Genomic DNA, 23,850 nt, shown 5'->3' with positions numbered 1-23,850 from the left:
GACAAGTACTCTGTGACTAAGAGCTGAATCCCAAGAAAGGCTGAGAAATCAGAGTGGGCAAGATGAACGCGAAACCCCCGATCCCCTGAAAACTACCACAGCGGTAGTCCAGATCAAGCACTAAACCGCTTCAGTGGAAGAACATGTGATCTGTGAGGGGCAGCACCCTGGTGTAAAGGAGTATCGCTATATGAATGTGAAACATGGTGTTACTGAAAAGACCAGATCTGCTTAGTAACTGCTCTCCAGGAATAAATAAAAGCATAACCTTAGGAGAGATGGAAACCAAAACAGAATTCATATAGCTGGTTGTGTTTTCATCTCCCTCGGTTCAAATGGCATTTCTGTTTTATGTGCTATTATGTTCCTTTCCACCTTTATATTTTTACCTTTTTACTCTACTACAGTAGCTCTGCATGATTTATGAGTCAAAGTTATTTTTATTTATCCTCCTCAGCTCCTCTCCCTTTAAGCCAACTGCCCCTCGCAGAGAGAAGAGTTGGACAGAAGGTGGGTGTGGCTTCTGAGATGGCTGTATTAAGTAAGGTTGTCGACTCTTTCTGATGTCATGCAGAGCCAAGCCTAGAAAAATCTGTTTAAAATAGTGTGCACAGCAGCTGTGCTAAGTATTACTTTTGTAAGTAATGCTTTTGCTAATGGGGTCTTACAACCAGAAATAAGTGTGGAAAATGAAAGATGAGACACAGAAAAAATAAGAATAACAATTTAACACTGGGGCCATAGAATTGGGATTTAATCCAGTTATTACCTAGACGTTCTGGACTTTAGATTTTCAGTTAATAACACTTATCGAGCCAAGCGCTATGGCAATCAAATTTGTTTTCAAAAGCTAATTAAAATAACATTGCCATTCATGCTCTGGTTCCAGTAATTCCAACACAAAAAAGTTGTGCGATTCTTGGCTCAACTCTGGATTTTGGACCACTGGTCAGACGAAACAAGATATTTTATGATATCAAACATCAATCCATTGGGAAAATGTAAAAGGGCTGCACCCAATCCTTTTAAAAAAAATCAAAGAATAAGTAAATAATTGTAATGGAACCATTAGCACATTATTAAATACATTAATCACTTCAAAATATTATCTAAAAAATTACAAATGTTACCAGTTGCAGCCCCAGGTCTACCTGGTATAAATAAATGCAGTCAGACGTGAGTGGCACAGATGTCAAACAGCTCAAATTCACATATAGCAAGGGAAATATATACACTATGTTTAATGTTGTGACTGACAGCTAATACATGAAAGTCCCTGAATCTCAGTTCACATACGTGAGCAGATAACTATATGCATACATTCTTCCTTAGCTGAAGAGAGAATTGACTCCTGGCTGCCCGGCAACAACCAGCTGAAACAACATGGGTCTTTCATATGCAGTGCCATTGTGAGAAAGGCTGGCGCTCAGCTTTTGTTTATTACAGTTATACATCTTGCACCTCACTATAAAACAAAAAAAAGCAGGCTGCCCACTAATGACTCGTCACTGAGAGAACAGCCATCATGTTTACAGGGACTGTGCAATTAAATGCCTGTCAATTACAAGAGTGACTAATATCTGTGCTGACACAATGATGAAGATTCACATCAAAGGTATGGCTCCCAGCAGCTATAATGCAAACCTGCAATAAGATTATTTCAAATTACAACACGAATGCAAGAAGACAGTGAGAGGGTGCACTTACAGTCAGCTCTCCTCGGCTTTGCAGAGTTTCATTGCAGTTAGCATCCAGTGTACACTACTGTACGTGTCCAGTACTCAATGGCAAATACAGAAAGAACAAAAAAATGATGATGAATTCAGTTCCTAAGAAGCAGGGAACTACATAATAGCTAAAAACAATTCACATAGTAATAATGAGCTTATTTGCAATACTCTTCAATTAAATAAATTGTGAAAATAGCCTATTGTGTAATAGCAGATGTCCCAGTATCCTTGTAGGTCATCTGTAGTTCAAGAAAATTCATCATACCCCATCACATACACAACAGCATCACACTTTCCAGCTCTGACAAATATTGGGCAGAGCAGCACTTTATAAACTTCAACCAGCTCTGGTGGTGGAAAAGCATAAGTGAAATGTTCTGCTCCATTTCATGAGACCTGTGCCCATACCGTGTTATGGATAATAATGACTTTCCCTAACATTACAGCAGAGAGGGTGTTCACCACAGTTCAAGACATAGCATTAACAACAACACAGGAAAGCACAGCTTTTTATCTGAAAGATGTTGCACATGGTGGTGGAGTCACAGAAAATTATCACTTGACTCTTAGTTCCACAGAACATTTTAGCATCTTTTTTTGGTTTTCAGTCTCTGCTCTCTGTTGCAGTTGCTTGTTTCCAGTCACAGTAGGAAGCTGTTTTTATTTCGACTTTCAAGATACTTTCCAACTGTAGTACACAGTTACTTGATGTGTATTTTGCTTATGGTTTTGCTTAACCATGCTTATAGCTTTCAGGGTTAAGAGAAACGGTACTTTCATTAGTGTTAATTTTAGTATGAGTTCAGCAGTACTACGATTCCAAAGCTTTTGGATTTTCCTACTTATATTCCTAATTCTATTTCTGATATCCTGTAAAAAAAAATCTATTCATTTTAGAAACTTGAGAAAAGGGGAAATGCTTTACTGTTTGCCAGTTAACGACACAGCCTTAAACTCTATGCATTCCACATATCAGACAAAATTCCTGTCCTAATAGAAGAGGCACGAACAAGATCTTTACACTTTACAGTCACATTCATCTCCTTTCATGCAACAAACTGAAAGAAATGTGCATATCTGCACTGGTTCAAACTTGTAGACTGCTCTCTGCCATTGTTGTCTTTTCTCCCAAACAAATGGAGACCAGGTGACAGTTATGAAAGCACAAATAAAAGGGCTTGTTTGTTGATTTCTTTTGTGGTCTGCCCATTTTACAGATAAATTAAGAACTTGAGGAACTCAAGTGGCATAATTGCTAATTAGCAACCATAATTGTGATCACTGAATTCAGGAACAATAATATCCCCCAACACTGAATCCAACACTGCAAAGGCAGAACACTAACGAAACACATCATTCATTAAGAAAACACTGTGTTAAGTCTATTTTCCTTTACTGGGCCATTTTAGATAATTAGCATTTGCAATTCATTTGAAGTGCAGTCATCCATCAGTGCTAAATGCAGTCATGCAACAAGCATTTTACCTGATAATGTCAAGCCACATTTGTTATTTAAGGAGAATTATAATTGCGGTAAACCTTTTAAGATCAAGATAACGGAAGGTCAGGCACCGGTGCACCAGTCAAGCTCACATTTTTCTCAATATTTATTTGATCCTAAATTTCTTTTAAAGTTTCAGCAGTGTTTTTGTTGAAAAAGAATGATGCCATCTTGGTAGAATTTTTAATCTTTTCGTCCACCGTATGTCCAAAATCTTTGTTTTGTTACATCAAGCAAATATCCAGGTTGTCATATGGCACACTGGATAATGTGCCGTTACATGATAAATCTTTTGAAGTGTTTGAAGAATAAACACTGCTGTCATTGCAGATGTCTTTTAGAGAACATAGAACCTGAAATGTGGCCTTGAATATAGAATGCCTAGCTACTCTTCACCCAGCACCAATCGTGGTCCTTTTAATTACTTTCTCATTTGTAGGAGCCACCCAAGGTTCTGTTTATTGTAGCCCACTTCATTACTGTCATGTGGCCAGTGTGGTTGCCATGGTGTGACCATTACGCCATGTCCTTTGAATTTCAATTATCATTCACAGTCTGATTTGTGCCGAGGACATAACCAAGCTGCACAAATATCATTTTGTCTCATCTTGAGGAGTCCCTGAAAGTCATATCTATAATCATGCCTCTGCTATAGATGCTGTTTGATGCTATGGCAAAACGGGAAAATAGGAAATCATGCTTATTTTTTCTCCAAGTAATTTTCATCTATGCAAATTACGTTGCCTTGGCCAAATCATGATACAGCTGTGTACTGCTGTACATTAAAAAGTCACTCAGAGGTTGCCACCTTATTGCAATTACACAGATCAGAGTTGGCATGCTTTCAGTATATTTCCTACACATTTTGCTACATTGCAAAATTCATAAATGTTTGCAAAAAGTGTGTCAGTCCAAACACGCCACCATACCCAAACGTCTTTCAGTACAAACAAAAGGACCAGTTCATTTAACTAACGATCTCGCTCTTAATACCAATTGAGAAAAATGGCCACACAGCTAAGCCTTTCTTTAAGAAAGAACATAGGTAAGCTCTCCGTTCCACACTTACTTAATAGAGCCTTATTTTTAAAAACAACTGCCCTTTTATCACTCAAGTAGTAAACAATGTTCAGGGTGGATTGTTTCCATTTTGTCATTATCCCCACCAACCAACTGAAGTCCCATCAATGTATAGCTTTATATTACCATCGCATCCTCCTCAACAGTTAGATCTAATTCCACATCAGCTCCATGCTTGACTAGTTAATTCTTACTCTCCCCATGTGCCAGACGATGTTTGTGAGCAGCTTCACTCTGTATACAGCTTGTTTTATCCAGAAAATTTAGAACTGCAAAGTCGAAAATAAATCAAACTGTGAGCGCTTGTTCAATGAAATGTCATGTGGAGTTTCTCTCCACTGCTGTACATCTTGTTTGAATATGTTTATTGTCACTTGTAACAAAATATTGATTTGATGGAAGTATTGGTTTGCGGACAATTTTTCAGCTCCGTACACGTGAGGCGAAGGCAGCATCTGCGAGCACATTTCTGAACTCTTTCTACTCAACTGGATGAGAAAACAGTTGGACGTTGAGATGTTGCTTTATACGAGAAAACGCTCTCTGCGATGTGAAAATGCAGATGTACTGAACCATTTCCACAAGGACCAACATAAATTAAGACAGAGCACAAAGTTTTGATGCTTGAGGCAAGACATATTTTTAATTAACCTAACAGATGTCACAATGAAGTTCCCCAATTGATTACTTCCATATTTAAACATGAATAAAATGGCATGTTTAAATATGGAACATAAGCTAAGTGAACAGGAAATGAGAGACATTAAATTCCAAAAGAAATGCAGTAAAATAAGCACATTAAATTGTATTTTGTGATATTTATTTCCATTTCCCTGAAAGAAGATTTATTCTCAAAGCTAAATATGGAAGAGCATGGAGAAGAGAAAAGAGAAAACAAACAAAAAAGTTCCTACCTGCCGTTTCCTGCCTTCAAATTGACCTATTAATGCTCATTTCCTGCTCTATATTTTTGTTCTTGGACTCGACTAAAGCACATTTGTGTGGGTCAAAGTTCAAACTAATCCTGAGTTATCTTATACTGTCCTATAGCTACCCTTCGCAAACAGAAGGATTTAACAGCAGATGGATGGGGCCGCTATGCTCAAAGCTTAAACTATGTGCCTGAGATGACAATATTAATAATATCTGCACTCTCTGACATCATAAAGATCTAAAGCTTTTGATTTGTCAACCTTTTTTGAATATATGCTGACCATGATTTGAAACTATGGCCATTGTAGCAGCAGGAAAAACAGAAAAACAAAAGAGGTCCACTTTAAAATGTCACTGATGGAATGAAAACAGTTTCAAAAAGAAAAAAAAAAAATGCTTATCATTACAGGCAAAATGACCAAAAACAGCAATCTGATGATTTTCCTTTGTTTTTTTTGTTTTGTTTTGTCTTTTTATCAGATGTAGGAATGACCCTCCTTTTCATGTCTGACCTTATATAATGTTAAGGGCAGACTCAATTTAAAATAATAATTTGCAATATGACCGGTAATATCTCTATTACTAGCTATTAATATATAAAGCAACACTGTTGTACTCTTATGTACAATCCAAGAATCTGTAGTCCTTTTAATTGCCGTCCAAAATACTCATAAATATTTGATATTGTGGAGATCCCACCAGATATCCCTGTTTCCAAGAGGAGTCTGCTAAGGTAAGAGACATCAAAGACAGTGTCAAAGAAATGAGTCAAATATGTTTCAAGAAATGCTCTGAAAGGGAATATGTGAAAGTTTAAAAAGGTGGAGCTGTTTGATCTGTATAGAGCAAAAAAAAAAAAAAAAGCCAAATGCAGAGGAGACAAGCTTACTGTAGTAGCCCCCAGTGCTGACCCAGAAGTAGAAAGTCATATCTCATGGGACTGATGTCAATGCAGCCTTGTGTTCTGCCTAAGTACCAATTGATTTTTGCAATGACACATGGCCCTGCACCACTATTATGTGGCCCGAGTAACCCGCTCAATTCATTAAAACACCATAATTCTTTATAAAGGACTTAAATGAGCGAGAACTGGCAACAGCATTTTCAGTTTTACAGTTTTTACAAAGATGACGTTAAAATGTTAACAGAATTCTTATACCTACTTTTAGTTAGTAAGCCTATGAAAAGTCTTAATACAGTAAAACAGAACTAAACATGGTTGTAGTGGTATCTAGTGGCAAACCTTACTCCATAGACCCCTTGTGGCTTTAATGACTTTCAGTTAGAGTTTGCTTTGGTTTAGCCAACAAAACTATTTGATTAGGTTAAAACAACCATTACCCACATATTATAAAGTCTGTCTGACAGAAAGTCATGAAGGCTTGTGCCATATGCCTCTATGCTCATCTGGAAGAAAGGTCTTTATAACAGCCTTGAAGTTTCAAAGTTTTCTTCTTTATTTATTCTTTTTTTTTTTGCCATTGTTTGTTAAGGATGTTTTGCCTTTTAAAACCTCCCCGCAGCACCTTTAAGTAGACCAAAGGCACATCAAAATGCAGCCATCACGCATGAAAACTTGACACAATTCCTATTTTATTAATTCTCACTTCTTAAGGTGACTCTATCAGGTCGCAGGATAGGGGGTGCAGTTAACATATGAAATGGATTCTCTCACGCACCACTGATGAAATGAATCAAGCAAAGCCAGCCAGAGCAATACACAGACTAGACAGTCACAGTCACAATTCATTTTACTGGTGCAGATACACCTCGCAGTCAGTTTCTTCAGTGCCACACTATTACAAGAAAAAATGAGGATGTCACAAATGATAAGCAATGTTTGGACCCATGACCTCCAGGATAACAGCAAAAATGTGACAGCTGCTTGAAGAAGCAATCAGCTATTGTTTGGAGTACCAGCTGGATCAAACAACAAAAATCCACCCGCGGCACCAACGTCATTCCCAGGTTTGGCATGTGGCTTTATTAAAACAATAAGAAAGGAGCAAAAGGAAATTTTAAGAATTTGAATGAAAACAGAAACAAAACAGGCACAGAAGAGGTTCAAAAACTCTAAACGTCTGTACCGCTTTAAACAAGCTCGGAAAACAAATAAATATGACAACAACAATAAAAAAAATTGTAACAGTCATTACCACAGCAGGATCACTGTAGAGGGACGCTAGATTAATAGTTTAGTAGAACAACACACAGCTGGCTATTGAAATGCATAGCCGTATATCTGACATGTCTACCTTTAAGCATATCAACCACAGCAGGAGGACTAAACCTGCTCAGTGGAGACCTTTAATTGAATCCATCCAAGGATCCCTGTAGAGGTGCCTTTATGCTGTCCTTTTCATTAACATTTAAAACCATGGCCATCTGTAGACTCACAGTCCTGAGCAAAAGTGTCACCACGTTATTGTTAGACAAAATAATAGAAGCATCTTTCACTATGAGCGAAAAAGTTCATTGGCGATCGTGGAAATCTGAGCCTGAAAAAAACAAGCATGCAATTGTTTTACTGAAGTTGCATAATTACCACAGAGAAAAAAAACTCAAGTTAAAGAAAACTGAGGCTCCAGAAAAAAAAAAAAAAAAATGGATATTTGGAAATTAGGAGTTTATTATTTGAATTCGCCAAAATGATTGTTTTGGGGTTTCTTTTTATTCCTGCATTATAAGATTAGTTAGTCGTATATGATCGTATATGTATATGTAAATCTATTCAGGTGTGAACATTTTTTTTTCCTTTTTTTAACGTGACCTGAAGTTCAGAAGGTCACAATTGACCTTATTTCTCGACCAGCCCTCCGCTCTTAACCAAGCAGAGCCTTCCAATCCCATTACTTTTTTTTTTTAATGCTAAGTCTGGAAACAAACCGTCTTATAAAACACTGATTACATCTGTGTGTTCTGGTAATTACTTTTCATGACTTTCCCCCTCAAGAGGTAGCATACAATCTGTGCTGACCTGCCAAATTACCACCGTAATGCCGTGCTCTCCAATTAGTGTTCAAAAGATTACCTCTAAGACTAATAATGGTATACACGGTTTAAAAATAAATCTTGGGAGACAGCGTATATTTTAATTAATCAAAGTCAAACAAAAGCACTATTAGTTTCACAGCTTAGAAAATAGCTAAATGAGTCTATGAACTCAAAAAACCCTTAAAAAAACCCAAACTAATAAATGATTAAAAAGTTGTTACCTGAAGATTACTTGTATAGATGACTTAAAGGGAAAATCTAATTGTAGGTGTGCTAAACAAAAATAAATAAATAAAAATGTGAGAGTGCTTGGATTGCTGACTGCTAAATGCTAGAGGTTAATACATCAATATAGCCCCTAGTTATATGACTCATACATCATCAGTGCTACCTCTCTGCTATTGACAAATATGTTGGATGTGTGCAGTAACCTTGACTTTCTCTACAAATCCTCCTCTGTTGTAACCCTTGAGGCAAAATAAATAATTGGTAGCCCTGATGGTGTTTAGCATGTCACTAACAAATACACAGGCATGTGTCCATTTGGTTCAAATCAACAGCAAAAAACACTGAGTTCAAAGCCATCATTCTCCCCGTGGATGTATTCCCCAGAAACCGCATTCCACTCACTCACCACTAAAAGACGGGATGTTTTTTGGGGGGCAATGATGGGGAAAAGAAAAGAAAAGGCGGAAAAGGCAAGTTTTATAATGCATGCCTTCCTGCGCGTGATGTCTCTATGGTATAGTCAAAGCCCTGAATTTCCCCTCTCACGGCTCTCATTAAGGCAGTGGTGTCAGGCAGTGGCAGAGAAGAAGGATGATTTTATCAATGATTTAATTAATCATCAAAACTCTCCTTATCTACACATCGCTCTCTTCATTTGTCCATCCTTCTTGTCTATCACTGTTCCTTGAGCTTTTTTTTAAATATTGCAGATAAGCGAAAGGAAACGCGCACACACCTGCTCTTTCTAAGGCACTGCAACACAAGTCGCCTTGTCCTTTCTCTCAGTTCCCCTGACTTCAACTTGCTCCCTCCCAGACCAGGCAGCAAAAGTCCTCAAAAAAAAAGAAAGAAAGAAAGAAAAAGCAATGTCGCCACTATTCAGGGGGAAGCGGAGGAGGCAAAACCAGTGAATTACCTCCACAAAAGGACAACTGTCTCTCATCCTGCTTCAGAACTAAAAAAGATAATAGCCCAGTTCAACAGATAAGCCCTTCCTTCCTCCTTTAAGTCTCTCAGTTTCTAACATTCTTAGCACACACAGAGCCACTGCCGGGACGAATTAACGCTTCAGTATTTGGCTGGACTGAGCAGACCTCCAGAATACCATGCTTTGAACCAAGACACCCCTTTTGTTTCAGAGTCTCCGGCAGGATGAAACTGACAGGAGAAAAAAGAAAAGAAATGTCCTCTTGTTTATCTCTTACCTGGTGTTGAGGCTCAGAGCTGGACAGAGAAGCAGTAAGCAAATAGCTTGGATGAATTTCATAGCTGTCTCACACTCCCGTTCCTTCTCCCTTCTTGGATGATTTTTGCCTTTCCCCCGTGCCTCTCTCCCTCGCTCTCTAGCTCTCCCACTGGCTGCCTGGGTTTTTTAGCGCACTCTCATCCACACACGCACCCAGACACACAAGCGGCGAGGCAGACAGATGCAACACAGTGGCTCGGCGAGAGGGAGGATCTCTGGCTTTAAATAACACGAGGACACGGACCGACTTGGTAATGGAAAGGAGCGGGTGGGGCTGAAATCAAGAGAGGGAGATGTGGGAGTGATATGATGTCAGCGCCAGTGCAGCTATAGCTATTGGCGAAAGGCTTTCTTTTCTCTTTTTTTTTTCGCATTGTTTGGTGTTGGTTATTCCTGCAACAGTACACCTCTCCATTCATTGTACTCTCTTTACTACCTTGCATTGTGATAGGTGGAGATACGAGCAAAAAAAAAAAACATTTAGTGGAAACAGGGAGCAAGCCACGTCGTGGCTGCAAGTAACAGCAAAGTCACAGTTTAGTGAAGGTAAGGCATGATCAGATTTATAGTGCAATTATTAATGAAGCTCTGCACTTCAAGCAGAAATCAAGGTCTGGTGCCAAATTTTAGTGAGCGAAAACGGAAAATGAAGACCTGAATAAACTGAAATAATAAACTCTGACGCCAAGATACCATTAAAGCCTTAGCACAATGTTGTTTTCTTTTTTCCCCCGTATGTGTAATTTCAATAAAATGTTAATAGAAAGCAAACTTTATAGAAAAGAATGTAAAACCTATGTATAGGTAAAATATAAATCTTGGAGAGGTTTGTTGTGTCTAATCCAGTAAATTAAATGGTTCAGAAACAGTTCATCGCAGTAAAGCAGAAATTATGTTAAAACCCAATACTGCCAACACACACACACACACACACACACACACACACACACACACACACACACACACACACACACACAACTCATTTATTTATGCCACTGCTCACAGTAACTCTATTTCAGCCCTGACCACTATAATCAGAAGAAGAATGTGATTTCAGTACGCAGTAATGTATACTGGGCCTCATAGCTCTGAGGTGGGACCTCCCTTATTGCTGTGGTCACTAGCATATTGCTACACTCGCCTGAAGTTTGCATGGAAGATGCTAACTTGTCTGCAAACACTGACTAACTATTAGTCATTAGTGATAGTAAAATCAGAAAACAGGAAATACTTCCTGTTTTCACATTTTATGCTTTCAAAGTAAAAGTTGTCCCTTACGACTCCACCCAACAGAGTTTAAAAGGTGCTTTGTTTACTTTGAAAGAGAATGTTCTTGGTTTCTGGTTTGTGTTCTGCTTTTCACAGTTTTGGACATAAGTCGTAATTTTAGAGTGTTTGCAGACAACCTCCATGTCCTCCATGCAAGCTATGGGTGACTGTGACAATCTGCTATTGGAAGATGAATCACAAGCAGGCTTTTGGTGCCGTGCCGTATGCTACTTTGTCACATTGCGACCACCAGAAACAATTTTCCAGTCAGTTATTGAATACACATTGTTTCCTTTGCCTGTGGACTGCAGCCTCAGGCACAACATGGAGAGGAGGAGCTAAAGAAGAGGTAGGTTGCAAAGAAGCTTGCAGATGGCAGCAGCTGTACAAGTAATAATATGTATGTCTTACATTTGTTTTGCCAGTTGATTCCGTAGCCATCAGCTGATCTGGGCTTTTGTCGGCTGGTATGGTACGATTGCAGGCTCAGTATCTAAAGCAGCAAAGTTATCGCAATCCTCTGCGTTGTACATAATTTTATAACAACTTGTAAAATAACCAAATAAAAAAACAACAAAAGTATTTTAGCAGAAGAAGCTGAAATAGGAATAAAGTTCATTTACTGTTGGCATACAAGATAATGTAGACCTTACAATATAATTGTTCAAAGTTAAACCAGATGTTCTCCAGTATGGCATGTAGGTTTGATTATTTAAATTAACCACACCTGAGTCCTAGGTCAGACTTGGACAAGGATAGGAAAAGATAGAATTGTCTTGTAATTCAATCATCTTGCCACCCCAGTCTCACTTGCCTTGCAGATCACTTTGATACTTCAGGTTAACCTTGTGAAAGTTAGAGCAGCTCAAGAACAAAATGTTGAGCACTGAGAGGATGTTCAAAGTGAGATTCCGAGCCATGTAATACAGGTAGAATATTAAGCAGTCCATACAAAAGGTGGGGGTCACACACCATAGCCATGATAAATGATTTCCATTACAGGTTTAATAGAGTTTGGAGTCTATTGTACCGTAGTAGTAGCTCATTTTCCATACTGAAAGATTTCCAGCCATTTATTTGGTGTAATTATAAGTTCATGCTTGGAAACCCATAGTGACCAGTTGTAATGAGTCTGCTAGACCGCAGCTTGCCATGGTTACTGCGGAGATCATCCTCATTGGACCTCCATAATCTGTCACAATCATGTGTCACATCAGCCTGAAACTTGCAGTCCCACTGCTCTGAGCCGACCTGTTGAGCATCTTATCATAATGAAGAATAATTACCATAAAATGAGCATGAATTGTTGATATTATGCAAGATTACGTTTAGATAATTCCCATAGCTAAGCCTGAATGTCACATCAATTGATTTGTGTATTTTGTTTCCAAATGCTTCATTTGAATTTTGAATTTAGCCTAAATAGGATGCTTTGATTCAGTTGGAGCCAAGAACTGTTTAGTCTTTTTGTTTTTTGTAGGAATTCTGCTTGGATGAAAACACATAGTTTGTTTATATAACACCTAAACAGCCATCATGACATCACAATACAGTTTGTTTTATGTTGTTAGTCCTAAAAGCAATTTGTAAGGTAAAAAAAAAGGCTTTTAATGTTAGTTTACTTTCAGCACAATGATTTCTTTATATTTGCAAAACACAAAATCACCCCTGACGTCAACCGATTTCAAGTGTTTTTCCTACAACCTGTGCTGCTTGGAATCCCGGGGATTCCAGCTGACTATGTTGCCTGAACTAAATAATTAAAAAGGTTACTGTGGAGACTCTGTAAGCCATGCAATATATTACTATTAGTGTATATTTTTCATCTTGCACTTTCTCCTTCTATCTATCTTGTAATATTGCCTATGTGCAAAATTCCAGTCATAAACACTCAGAGAGCAATGTTGCAACACAAATCTTACACAAGCAATTTTAAAAATTCTGGCTACAAAGTAAAAGTAAATGTTAATATACCTCTGCCTCTTAATCCCACTGAGGTCACTGTGGAAATAATGATGAAAACGGGAATCAAGCAGCAAAGTCAGGCTTTGGTGCAACAGAAATTTAAAGTTGCTAATTCAATGATTTGGGAGAACTGTTTTGAACTATTAATTGCTCAAAAATCTGTGTGTGCTCTAGGTTTGTGTATCACTCTGTGAAACTTTTTATACCTTCCTAGATGAAAGAATTGATTCTCAAAGGTTTTCTATGATTTGGCTAAAAGTTAAAGGAGTTATAGTTGGAAATGGAGTAAGACTATACTTAGGAGAAAAGTCAGGCCATGAATGGAAAGTGTTATAGGGTTTTGTTTTGTTTTTTAATAAAAGCACTTTGAGCTGCCGCCGTTTTGAAATGGGATTGAGCAGACGTGTGTGAGTTTAGATCTTCAAATTAAACATAAAGTACAGGAAGACCTTATCTACCCACTGCCACTGAGCCTTGGGACTATGTACTATTTAGCTGAATTCTGAGCAAATGGTTGGCAATGCCAAAATACTTTAATAATGTTTTCTTTACAAAAGTGAATATTGTACAATAGTCTCACATTTTGCACTTTTCAACAATTTTCAGCAGCTGCGCTTGAAAAATGCAACAGATTCTGTTAAACTAACCAGCTGAATGGGCAAATGGGTTAAGCTCTTTGCTAAAGAGCATTTAATGTTGATATTGGTTCTTCAGGGATTGCACAATAATAGCTTTTTTAGGGGTCCACATTTCCCCCATCCAGAAATCCCATCTTTTTGCCTTCTGGTCACAAGCCTCATTCTTTACCTTCAGGCTACAGCAGTCCCAGCAGGCAGCATTTTCACTTGTCTTGCTATAACATATCCAAGGGCGGCGATATTGACTGACAGTTGCTTCAGTAAATCAAGATATCCCTCTTCTAAACTGGCTAAAATAATGGTCTGTCAGCACTGCTGTTGCTTTTACTGAAGACTGTTTACTTTCTGAAGAAGGAGTGCCTCGTTGCTCTTCTTCTCTCCCCCCACATGAATATTAACCTCAAAAATATAAGTTAGCAAGTACTGCAATCTCTATAGTCCATTATGTATGTTTACAGAGAGTTTGCAATGAAGAGAGAGCAAAAAAATCAGCATTCCCTTGCATAAATTTCCATCCTCAACATCCTACAGTGCCATTCAACATTTTGTGTGGAAAAGGAAAGAGAAAACAAAAAGAGAGAGAGGAGTCTGGCAGCAAAGCTGAAGCTTAAGGCAGTTCCCTGTCAGTTGGTTCTCTCTCTCAGTGCAGGAGTATGGAAATGTGCTTTCACAGAACTGGTGCTGAAATAAGCTCTGAACATCTTGTCTGAAATGTTTAGTTTGTCAGCACATGTTAACAACAAATGAATGGAGATAGCGGAAAACACAGCCTTAATCTCAGTAAAGCCAAACAGCCATTGTTGGTTATACTACTAATAAACAAAAGGTAATACAGCTTCCTGTATGTTACAGTACAGAAAGCCCCCAAACAAACAAACAAACAAAAAAACAAACAAAGCATCGCAGTGTGCAACAAAACACCTTAACCCTTAACATCAAAATCCACGAGGAGGATCAGAGAAGTTCCAGCTGTGTGTTGGATCTGAAGACTTAAATGTAAGGAAGAATAACATATTGTAACTGATTACCATGCCTTAGAAAATGCTGCATAGAGCCTTGAGACTCTTTGTAGTTCTTGCTGTTTTTACATTCGGGTAAAATGACAAACGAAACAAGCCCAGTGTAGCTGTCTGGTTTCTAAATGCTCCTGGAAGTTTCAGCTTGCTTTAAGTTTTTGAAGTTTTTCTCCACCTGTCTGCCTCAGCGTTTTTTGCTTCGTGCTAAGAAGCAAGAATGAAAAAAATGTCTCTGTTTTCCAGGAAATTCTGCAGTGATTTCTTCAGAGACTTCCATTTGTATAGTGGACCGACTTTTCAAAATCAGTTGACTGCCACTGTAAGAACAGCTTGTCGACAGCTTATACTCAGATTAGACTGGATGCAGACCTCTGAATCTAGCCACTCCGGCGAGTTGACTGATTTGTCTGGCATGTGACACGAAACAGCTGTTTCTCAGTTTAAAAAGCAAATGGCCTAGTGACTGCTCTGGCACTAAAGATTAGCCAATTAGAGCCATGGGCAGGGCTAACACTGTTGTCAAGCTGTGCGCCAAGAGAGATAACAAAAGAAAAAAAAAGACAACATAGTTTACTTCTCCATTCTCTCCTAAAACGAAGACAAAACCAGTATGTTGGCAAGGCTTAAAATGACACTGGACCGAGGCGGATACGTTGGTCTACAGTGATTGTTTAAAAGAAATCAAATCCCCCTCCCCTGCGGAAATCAGAGTCAAGGCAATGTCAGATTATAGATTGAATCGAAGTGTAATAAGTCTGATATCAGGCGGGAAAGAAGGAGAAGAAAAAAATCTGCTGGCACAACTAGACGTAACACGATGCAACAACCACAACAATTTAATTATGTCAACATTTTTTTGGCCTTTTTAAGGAATATCTCAATTCATTTAAATGGCTGCTGCTGAGGAGAAAAGTAAAAATGCACAATGAGTATGAAAAGGAAATGAATCAGGTAGAAAAGGTAATGAATGCCAAGCAAGAGACAAATCAGGTTCTTAACGCACTAAGACTCCGCTCTGCAAAACAAACAAACATAGAGTATTAACTAATAAATATCTTATTTTTCAGGAAATCTCACAATATTTTGCAGATATTGTTTAAGCCAGTCAAAGATGCCAAGGCTGAGATACCAAACATGCCAACCTGAATCATAGTTTTCCCTATGACTCAGGTTGGCATGCTCCTATAAAATTTCTGATGCAATAAGGTAGCCCGTGCATCTTTGTTTTGAATATTTCAGTCAGTATAAAAGTTCTTGGAATAACCTAGGGTACCCTTTAGTGTATTATAAAGAAGAAGGGTTCAGACTGGCTCTCTTCAGACATATGAACCACTAGGGAATTACGGTCACTGGCTATAAAGGTAAAACACCAGGATAGACTTTCACTTGATAAAGAAGCCTGGTGATGGGAGAAAATTCTGAGCTCTGTGCATTATTTCTCCAACTTTAGGATGTTGTCACTGAGGGGAAAATAGTCTTCGAGGCAACAGTCTCACAGCATCTGTGCTAATAGCTGCAGGACAGCTAAAGAGAGACGAACTGTCTATACAGGATACAAAACAGGCTACAAAAGTACAAAAACTGAAGTCAGTAGCAAGACACCCACCATCAACAGCAAGGCGCCAGAACAGCCACCCACATTTAAAGCTGGTAAACTGGCAGGACACCAACATGACACTGTAGCAAGATGCCAGGACACCCACTTTAAGCAGTAAGACAGTGGGACATTCATGTTTAGTAACAATGCAGCCACGGATTTGTATTACTGTACTGACAAAGGACAGGATATTTTAAAATCATGCACAATTCAAGCCAATAAGGAGAACCTTAGTTATTGTAGTCCAGCTTTGTTCACTCCGGTGCTTTGTTTTGTTCCAGCAAGACCTCCCAGAGCAGAGCCTTGGCCTTAAACCATGGTGATGCTGCCACTGGAGAGGAGCATTTGTGGGGGGATTGTGCCTCGGTTTATTGCGATTCTGCGGGGTTGTTAGCCAGAGAGCTGCTTACCCCGCATCCTCAGAGTGAAGGGAGAGGAAAAAAATGGCTAAAAGAATTTCCTTTAAATTATTCACCCATGTGATCATTGTGCGAAGACTATTATTAAGTTAATTAAGTATAATCAAGTATAATTAAGTACTGATTATACTTTACATTTTAGAGCTTTAGCTGATAATACTACTTTGAGCAGCAGTAGAACACCAACATCAGCAAATTACATGCATTTAATTTTCAGTACTTGGTATAGTGTGGGCAAAACTTTATAATAATAATAGGTGGAAGTAAAGTTAGCACTGAAGGAAAGAAAGAAAAAGAACATTTTACTTGCATGTAGGAATTTTTTCATAAGATGGAATGAAAGAGACTGAGATGAGAGATATACAATTTGCATGTTTCAACAGTACTCACTTTGTCCATAGCCTTTTGGTCTTAGGAGGAGTAAAAGGATGACCTTTTGCAGCTTGATAGTTGCTGTACCATATTTTCCATACAGCCAACGAATATATATATATATATATATATATGCAGCTCTATAAATGTATTGATTTCTAGGTTGTATAGCATTATCAGAAGTGTATTGTGTAAGTTCTAGTTTGATCGGTGTTTTAGCATTACATGAACATTTCTGGGACTGATTTTTTTTTTTTTTTTTTACCATTTTACCATCTCTCATTCTCAGTGGAATAGGCTCTGACCTTTACAAGAAGTCTAGACAAGACAAATATTGGGCTATAAAGGACTGTATAGAATTAGTCTTCATGAACACCATTGGTTTGAAATGATTGTAATGTTTTGTCTGATTTAACAATAGACTCTTGGAAGTGTGGTATAGTCATTATTTTTGTGCAAAGTTTACAAAAACTACTGATCTTCTCACATTCTTGATGACTGTTAATCTCCAAAACTCATCACAGTGTTTCCATTAATAAAAAAGCATCGCCCAGATTGTGTTTATTCCCCCATATTTCATGTAGATACAAACCTTTCAGTTTGCACATAATGACAGCAGTTTCAATTTCAAATTGAAAAAAAGGGGGGGAAAAAATCCCATCTGTCACACTCCAAAATATAAATTGGATACACAGAGAATTGTGCGAGATTGGATTTGTGAATGCATATGATATTGATTTGAACACCTAGTTTGCGATGAAATGAAATGTCCCTCTTGGTAGAGCTATTGCCGTAAAAAAATAAAAACAATAAAATAAAATAAAATAAAATAAAATAATAACAGAACTTCACATTCCTTCTGAGTAATTGCGGTGATATCTTCACTCCACTGTGCCATCACATGGGTGGGTGTTCGTAATACACTACTCTGGAGAGGAGGGAACAGTGAAGTACAGGAATACAAACTGAGCTGTCTGGAGCGGAAGGATTAACGATGCTCATAATTCAGAGGCGAGCAGCTTTTTGAATTCACTGGTGGATTTTTACTGCCACCTTCAGGTGGAAGCTTTAACTGCAAATATTGCCTGTACTTGGAACTTAGAAAGAATATTGCACTATGGTAGAATAAAATACGATGCGGTAAGACTGAAAACTGAGTGTGAAAGTGTACAAATTTAAATAAAAATTGTACCAATATCAACCGTGCAATTTATTTTATTAATATTGCTCGTATTGTTTGTGCGTTCTTGTTTATTTATTTATTTATTAAAATACTGAGTTCTCTCTAATAGGTGGTGAGGCGTCTTTAAGATTTCATGCAGTTGCTTCTGTTACACAGCTGCTGCCTGACCTGGATATACAAAATGCTGCAGAGTGCCCTATTAACACCCTATTTTTGTTGTTATGTCAGGCATATTCAAAAATGAATTCAAGTTTGTTTTGAATGCTTATTTTGCAGTCTAATTATTTGCAAATTACAATATGTATATATATATATATATATATATATATATATATATATATATAGTTTCGGACCACAGTCATAGAAGAGCAACATGGACAGGAGGACTCATTAGGATTACACTTGAACGGCCTGTTTAAAGCCCATGCATACATAATGAACAATGAAATGGGCAAATGAGAAAAGAAAGGGTCAAAAAATGTGACCCAACAGCTGTTGTCTGCAGGAGGAAAAGGTACCACGGGGGGATGCACAGCTAATAAAGAATTCATATAAATAACCGCAGGAAGAGCTCGGGCTGCAACATAAACACAGGCCTCCAGTCAGTCAACCGCAGCACTAGCCGGGAGGACATAAACATGCAGGTTTATCGGTGCATCTCTGAGGCAGCTGCACCACTTGACAAAATGATAAAGACTGACAAAGTGCAGCTGCGCCGCCAGTAGGGAAGATAAAAGACTCCGCCGATGGGAGCCAACAGTTATAACCAGCAGAACCGAGTTAATATGCTGAGGTGATTTTAACTTGTGATTGTTTTTGTCAGATTCTGTTGTTGATGGTAGCACAGGGGGAGTGCTGAGTGTGTCTACTGGGAGCTTTCTTCAAAGACAAACTGAAAGAAACCAAAACCACTGGGAACATGAAGGCTCTCTCCTGAATAAGTATTTCGACAGCCTGAGCTGTGCTCCTATGTGTCTTGCAGTCTAATATACCATTCTCTTTGGTGATGGATGCTAAATGACCAGCAGCTTCTTGGGATGCATGAGAAATAGATTTTGCAGAGCTGGTATATATTGTTAATTATGCAACAGTGTCTATCTGTGTATTTGTCCAAACTGAGAAGTTGCCAAGTACTGCACTTAATAACACACTTAATATCATTTCTTTACTTCAGCTGTTTGCAGCTTTTTCTGTTAAAAATTAAAAGTGCTTCACAGAAAGAAAAAAAAAATATATATATATGAAGGTAGATACCAATACAGCTTGAGCTTACTTAATTTTGGTCAAAATCAGGTAAAGGTCAGGGTCACAACAAAGGTGAAAATCAGTAAAAACCTTTTGTGGATTGTCTTCAAAGTTAAAAACAATATCCTAGGCCCTGGAAAACATGAGTACTGTAACTAGGTTGGTTAAGCATTTGACCCTTGCAACCAAGGTCAAGGTTGGCCTTGGAAAAAGTATTTCAAGAAACCATATTGTGTATAATATATCATATAAAAGGGCATTTAGAGAGCTGTACAACATGCTTTTTATTCCTCTAGAGTGGAGCTCCCAGAGTGCTCTTGTTTCCAATAAACCACATTTCAGTTGTATTTAATTACACAGGAACTACACTTATTTATGGGCCTTACTGGGCAAATATTGAAAATACAACAGAGGGATTAAAAAACATATCCACATAATGAATAAATGAAGGAGAAAAACACAAACAATTGCAGCAGCACAATTCATTTGCCACACCTATTATCGTGCTTAGGTACCAGAATGACATGTAACCCAAATTCACATCTTTTTTTTGGTTATTTTGAGTATTATGTTTATATAATTGACTCTGTATAACAAGGTTTCTTGCCACAGGCGAGAAGCTTGGATTTCTCATTAAAGAAATGGAAAGGACACACCAACATGATTCTGACTGTTATCTGACTGTCTTGACAACCTACTGCTGTGTGACTATGGCAGGTCTGAGTAAATCTGGGCTTGGCCCTCCAGGGTCCCACACAGCTGAACTGTTCAGAAAGCATGCAGTTGCCTACCATGGTTCTCTTGAGGAATCACGGGCCCATTTTCTGATGTGGGGGGAGGAATACTTATAGCAAGTATCCCAAAGCAGTTGTCACGTAATTCAGTTGGTGTAAGATACTGATGGTGGCTTGCAGCTCTACTTCAACCATGCCTTTTTCAAGAGTGATGAAGCATTACAAAAGCCCTTTGTTCCAACTAAGTAGACAGAAAAGAAGTCAGCAGTCCTGTCCTACTTCATCAACGCACTCAGCTTTGTTAAATCTTGGTTTAGCTCATGGATCAGCAGTCACACCTTGCAGGGCATTTGAGGTGCCTTTTCTTACTACTACATGATTAGGCAGTGTGCTTTCTAAGACAAAGACTATAGTCATTTGAGCACAGTACTTTGTATTTTAGGTAGTATGAATAAATATCCTCCTGAGAACTGAGGAAAAAAACTCTTTGTGATTTGTGTGTCCGATAGGCTGTTTCTCAGGAGGATAAGTAAAAAACCTCTAATAATTAGCTTGAATTTAACAATTAATTTAATACAAAACATAATAAAGATAAAAAGAGAATTTAAAAAATTAATGTACAATGTCCTTGGCAGGTAGGATTTTTCAGGCTTCTTGGGGAACTTACCACAGTTTCTTTGCTGATTTAGACTGTCTCAACATCTTCTGTCTTCTCATGTAATCCCAGTCTGTGTCCATGATACTGAGATCAGCACTCTGGCAACTACCCATACCATCTGTTGCAGGATGCCTTGTTCTTCTTGTCACTGTAGTTCCTTAAGATTCTGGCTGTATGTTTTTTAGTTGTTATCGTACTGCATAATTAATTTGAATAGATTAGATGTCTTCCTGATGGTACAGTGGTAAAACTATGTCTATGTGAACTATGTGAACTATGTGAAATGCCTCGAACACTTACACTGCCATATTATAATCTACTGGCTTTGTTTTGAGGGAAAAAGATTTATCACAAGTGTAGCCACCAACTCACTGTACATTCTCATTTATGTATTTAACATAATTTATTTATTTATTCATTTTAGCTTAGCAGAGTGCACTTTTGTCCACACTGCAGTGTCATAAGAAGTTACTAAATAGATAAGGAGCATTTTGCAGATGCCATGAGTTTTCCTCTAGCACCTCCATTAGGTTGTCATTTGTAGTTTTAAGTGAAAAATATTCATAGATTTCAATCACATTATCAGCATAGAGACTGAGAGCAAAACTGCAGCAATAACATGCTGACCTAAACTGGACACACCATATCCTGTCACTGTAGCAACCACAACCTGTCAAAAACCAATCCAGTTTAAACTACTAATATTTAGAAAAAAGATATGAAGCAACAGTATGGGGCTCTTACAGTCCATAGCACATGCTACAATTCAGTAACAGAGCTTGACTTACACAACATATTATATACAACATGTATCTTGTGGATAATACCACCTTTTCCACTGCTGCAGTGATGAAAGCCAGCACATGCCTGTATTTTGAAAATGACGATGGTGAAAGACAAAAGATGTTTATGTAATTTTGCCTCTGTACGGCACTACAGTGGATTTGAACTCAAACAAGATGTGACTGTGCTGTGTGATATGAAGTGCAGACTTTCAGCTCTTTTTGCATTAACTGCTAAAAAATTGCTGCCACAACACTGCTGCCAATCAACAAGGTTTTGACAATGAAAATATGATTACTTATAAATAACCAATAGAAACACAGGAAATGGGAGCCTCAGCTAAAACAAACAAGAGAGGAAGGAGACCATGAAAAGCCTCTCACTTAGACTCAGGTTTCCTCTAGTAGTGGTGAGAGAAGAAGACAGAGAGACTAAGTTGCCTATTTCCAGCCTCCATGCTCTGCCTTCCCTGGGTTTGTATTTAATTCAGTTAATTTCAGTTTTATTTGTATAGCACAAACTCAACGGAACAAAAGTTAAATCCAACATGAAGAAACAAAACAGAGAATCTGAAAAGAGTAAAATGAATTAGTGCCTGACAAGTGTCAGGCGCTTTTAGATCTGCTAAATTGTAATCTGACCTTTCTGTTCTTGTTACCTTGTTGTAATTACATCCATGAAGGTGCCTCTTGAGTGTAGACTTTGCCAGTGATACTCATACAGTACCATGTCAAGAATATCAAGAGCGTTCTTGACATTCTAACAATGAATAGGTGACCTCGCTGAATGCCAAATAATACAGGTTTTTAATAGTGGCAATTTGCAGTTTTTGGCCATCTTATTTCATCTAGCTATCTATTTATTTTTGAATAGCATTTTCCACACACAAATGATATGCTATTGCTGATGTCACAGGCAACAAAAGCTAAATGGTAAATGGGCTATATACTCCGCAAGACAATTGCAAATTATGAGGTCACAGATTGCTCTGAATTTTCACATAATAGGCAAACAATGAAAAGATTATTTTTAAGATCATGCTCACCATATAGTGCTAGTGCTGTTCATGGCTTCCTATCTTTTACAAGCAATACAGCAGTGAGATCTCTGTTAAAGTCCCTGTGTTTGGATACTTCAGATGTAAAGGCAAAGGAGGCCATGTTACAGTGGGGCAAAAAAGTATTTAGTCAGCCACCAATTATGCAAGTTCTCCCATTTAAAAAGATGAGAGAGGCCTATAATTTTCATCATAGATATACCTCAACGATGAGGGACAAAATGAGAAAAAGAAGGCCAGAAAATCACATTGTCTGATTTTTAAAGAATTTATTTGCAAATTATGGTGGAAAATAAGTATTTGGTCGCCTACAAACAAGTAATATTTCTGGCTCTTCTGTAAGAGGTTCCTCTGTCCTCCACTCATTACCTGTATTAATCGCACCTGTTTGAACTTGTTATCAGTATAAAAGACACCTGTCCACAACCTCAACCAGGCTGGGAAGACTGAATCTGCAATAGGTAAGCACCTTGGGGTGAAGAAATCAACTGTGGGAACAATTATAAGAAAATGGAAGACATACAAGACCACTGATAATCTCCCTCGAACTCAGGCTCCACACAAGATCTCACCCTGTGGGGTCAAAATGATCACAAGAACGGTGAGCAAAAAACCCAGAACCACATGGGGGGACCTAGTGAATGACCTGCAGAGAGCTGGGACCGAAGTAACAAAGGCTACCATCAGTAACACACTATGCCGCCAGGGACTCAAATCCTGCAGTGCCAGACGTGTCCTCCTGCTTAAGCCAGCACATGTCCAGCCCCGTCTGAAGTTTGCTAGAGAGCATTTGGATGATCCAGAAGAGGATTGGGAGACTATCATATGGTCAAATTCTAGTTGTCGTGTTTGGAGGAGAAAGAATGCCATACCTACTGTGAAGCATGGGGGTGGAAACATCATGCTTTGGGGCTGTTTTTCTGCAAAGGGACCAGGACGACTGATCCGTGTAAAGGAAAGAATGAATGGGGCCATGTATCGTGAGATTTTGAGTGAAAACCTCCTTCCATCAGCAAGGGCATTGAAGATAAAACATGACTGGGTCTTTCAGCATGACAATGATCCCAAACACACCACCTGGGTAACAAAGAAGTGGCTTCGTAAGAAGCATTTCAAGGTCCTGGAGTGGCCTAGCCAGTCTCCAGATCTCAACCTTATAAAAAATCTTTGGAGGGAGTTGAAAGTCCGTGCTGCCCGGCGAC

General features: G+C 38.4%; 1 protein-coding gene across 1 annotated transcript in view; it reads right to left on the bottom strand.

Moving 5' to 3' along the window:
- The window catches only part of luzp2 (leucine zipper protein 2), a 147,197-nt gene extending 137,246 nt beyond the window's left edge, over positions 1–9,951 (bottom strand). The window contains exon 1 of the mRNA XM_031751500.2: positions 9,672–9,951. Coding sequence (XP_031607360.1) covers positions 9,672–9,733 — 62 coding nt within the window. The 5' untranslated portion in view covers positions 9,734–9,951. The remainder of the gene's footprint in view (positions 1–9,671) is intronic.
- Between the last annotated feature and the right edge of the window lie 13,899 nt (positions 9,952–23,850).

Source organism: Oreochromis aureus, linkage group 1 (genome assembly GCF_013358895.1).
Source record: "Oreochromis aureus strain Israel breed Guangdong linkage group 1, ZZ_aureus, whole genome shotgun sequence".
NCBI classification, from domain to species: domain Eukaryota; kingdom Metazoa; phylum Chordata; class Actinopteri; order Cichliformes; family Cichlidae; genus Oreochromis; species Oreochromis aureus.
The sequence above is the reverse complement of the archived record's forward strand: the minus strand, read 5'-3'. Positions and strand labels throughout refer to the sequence as shown.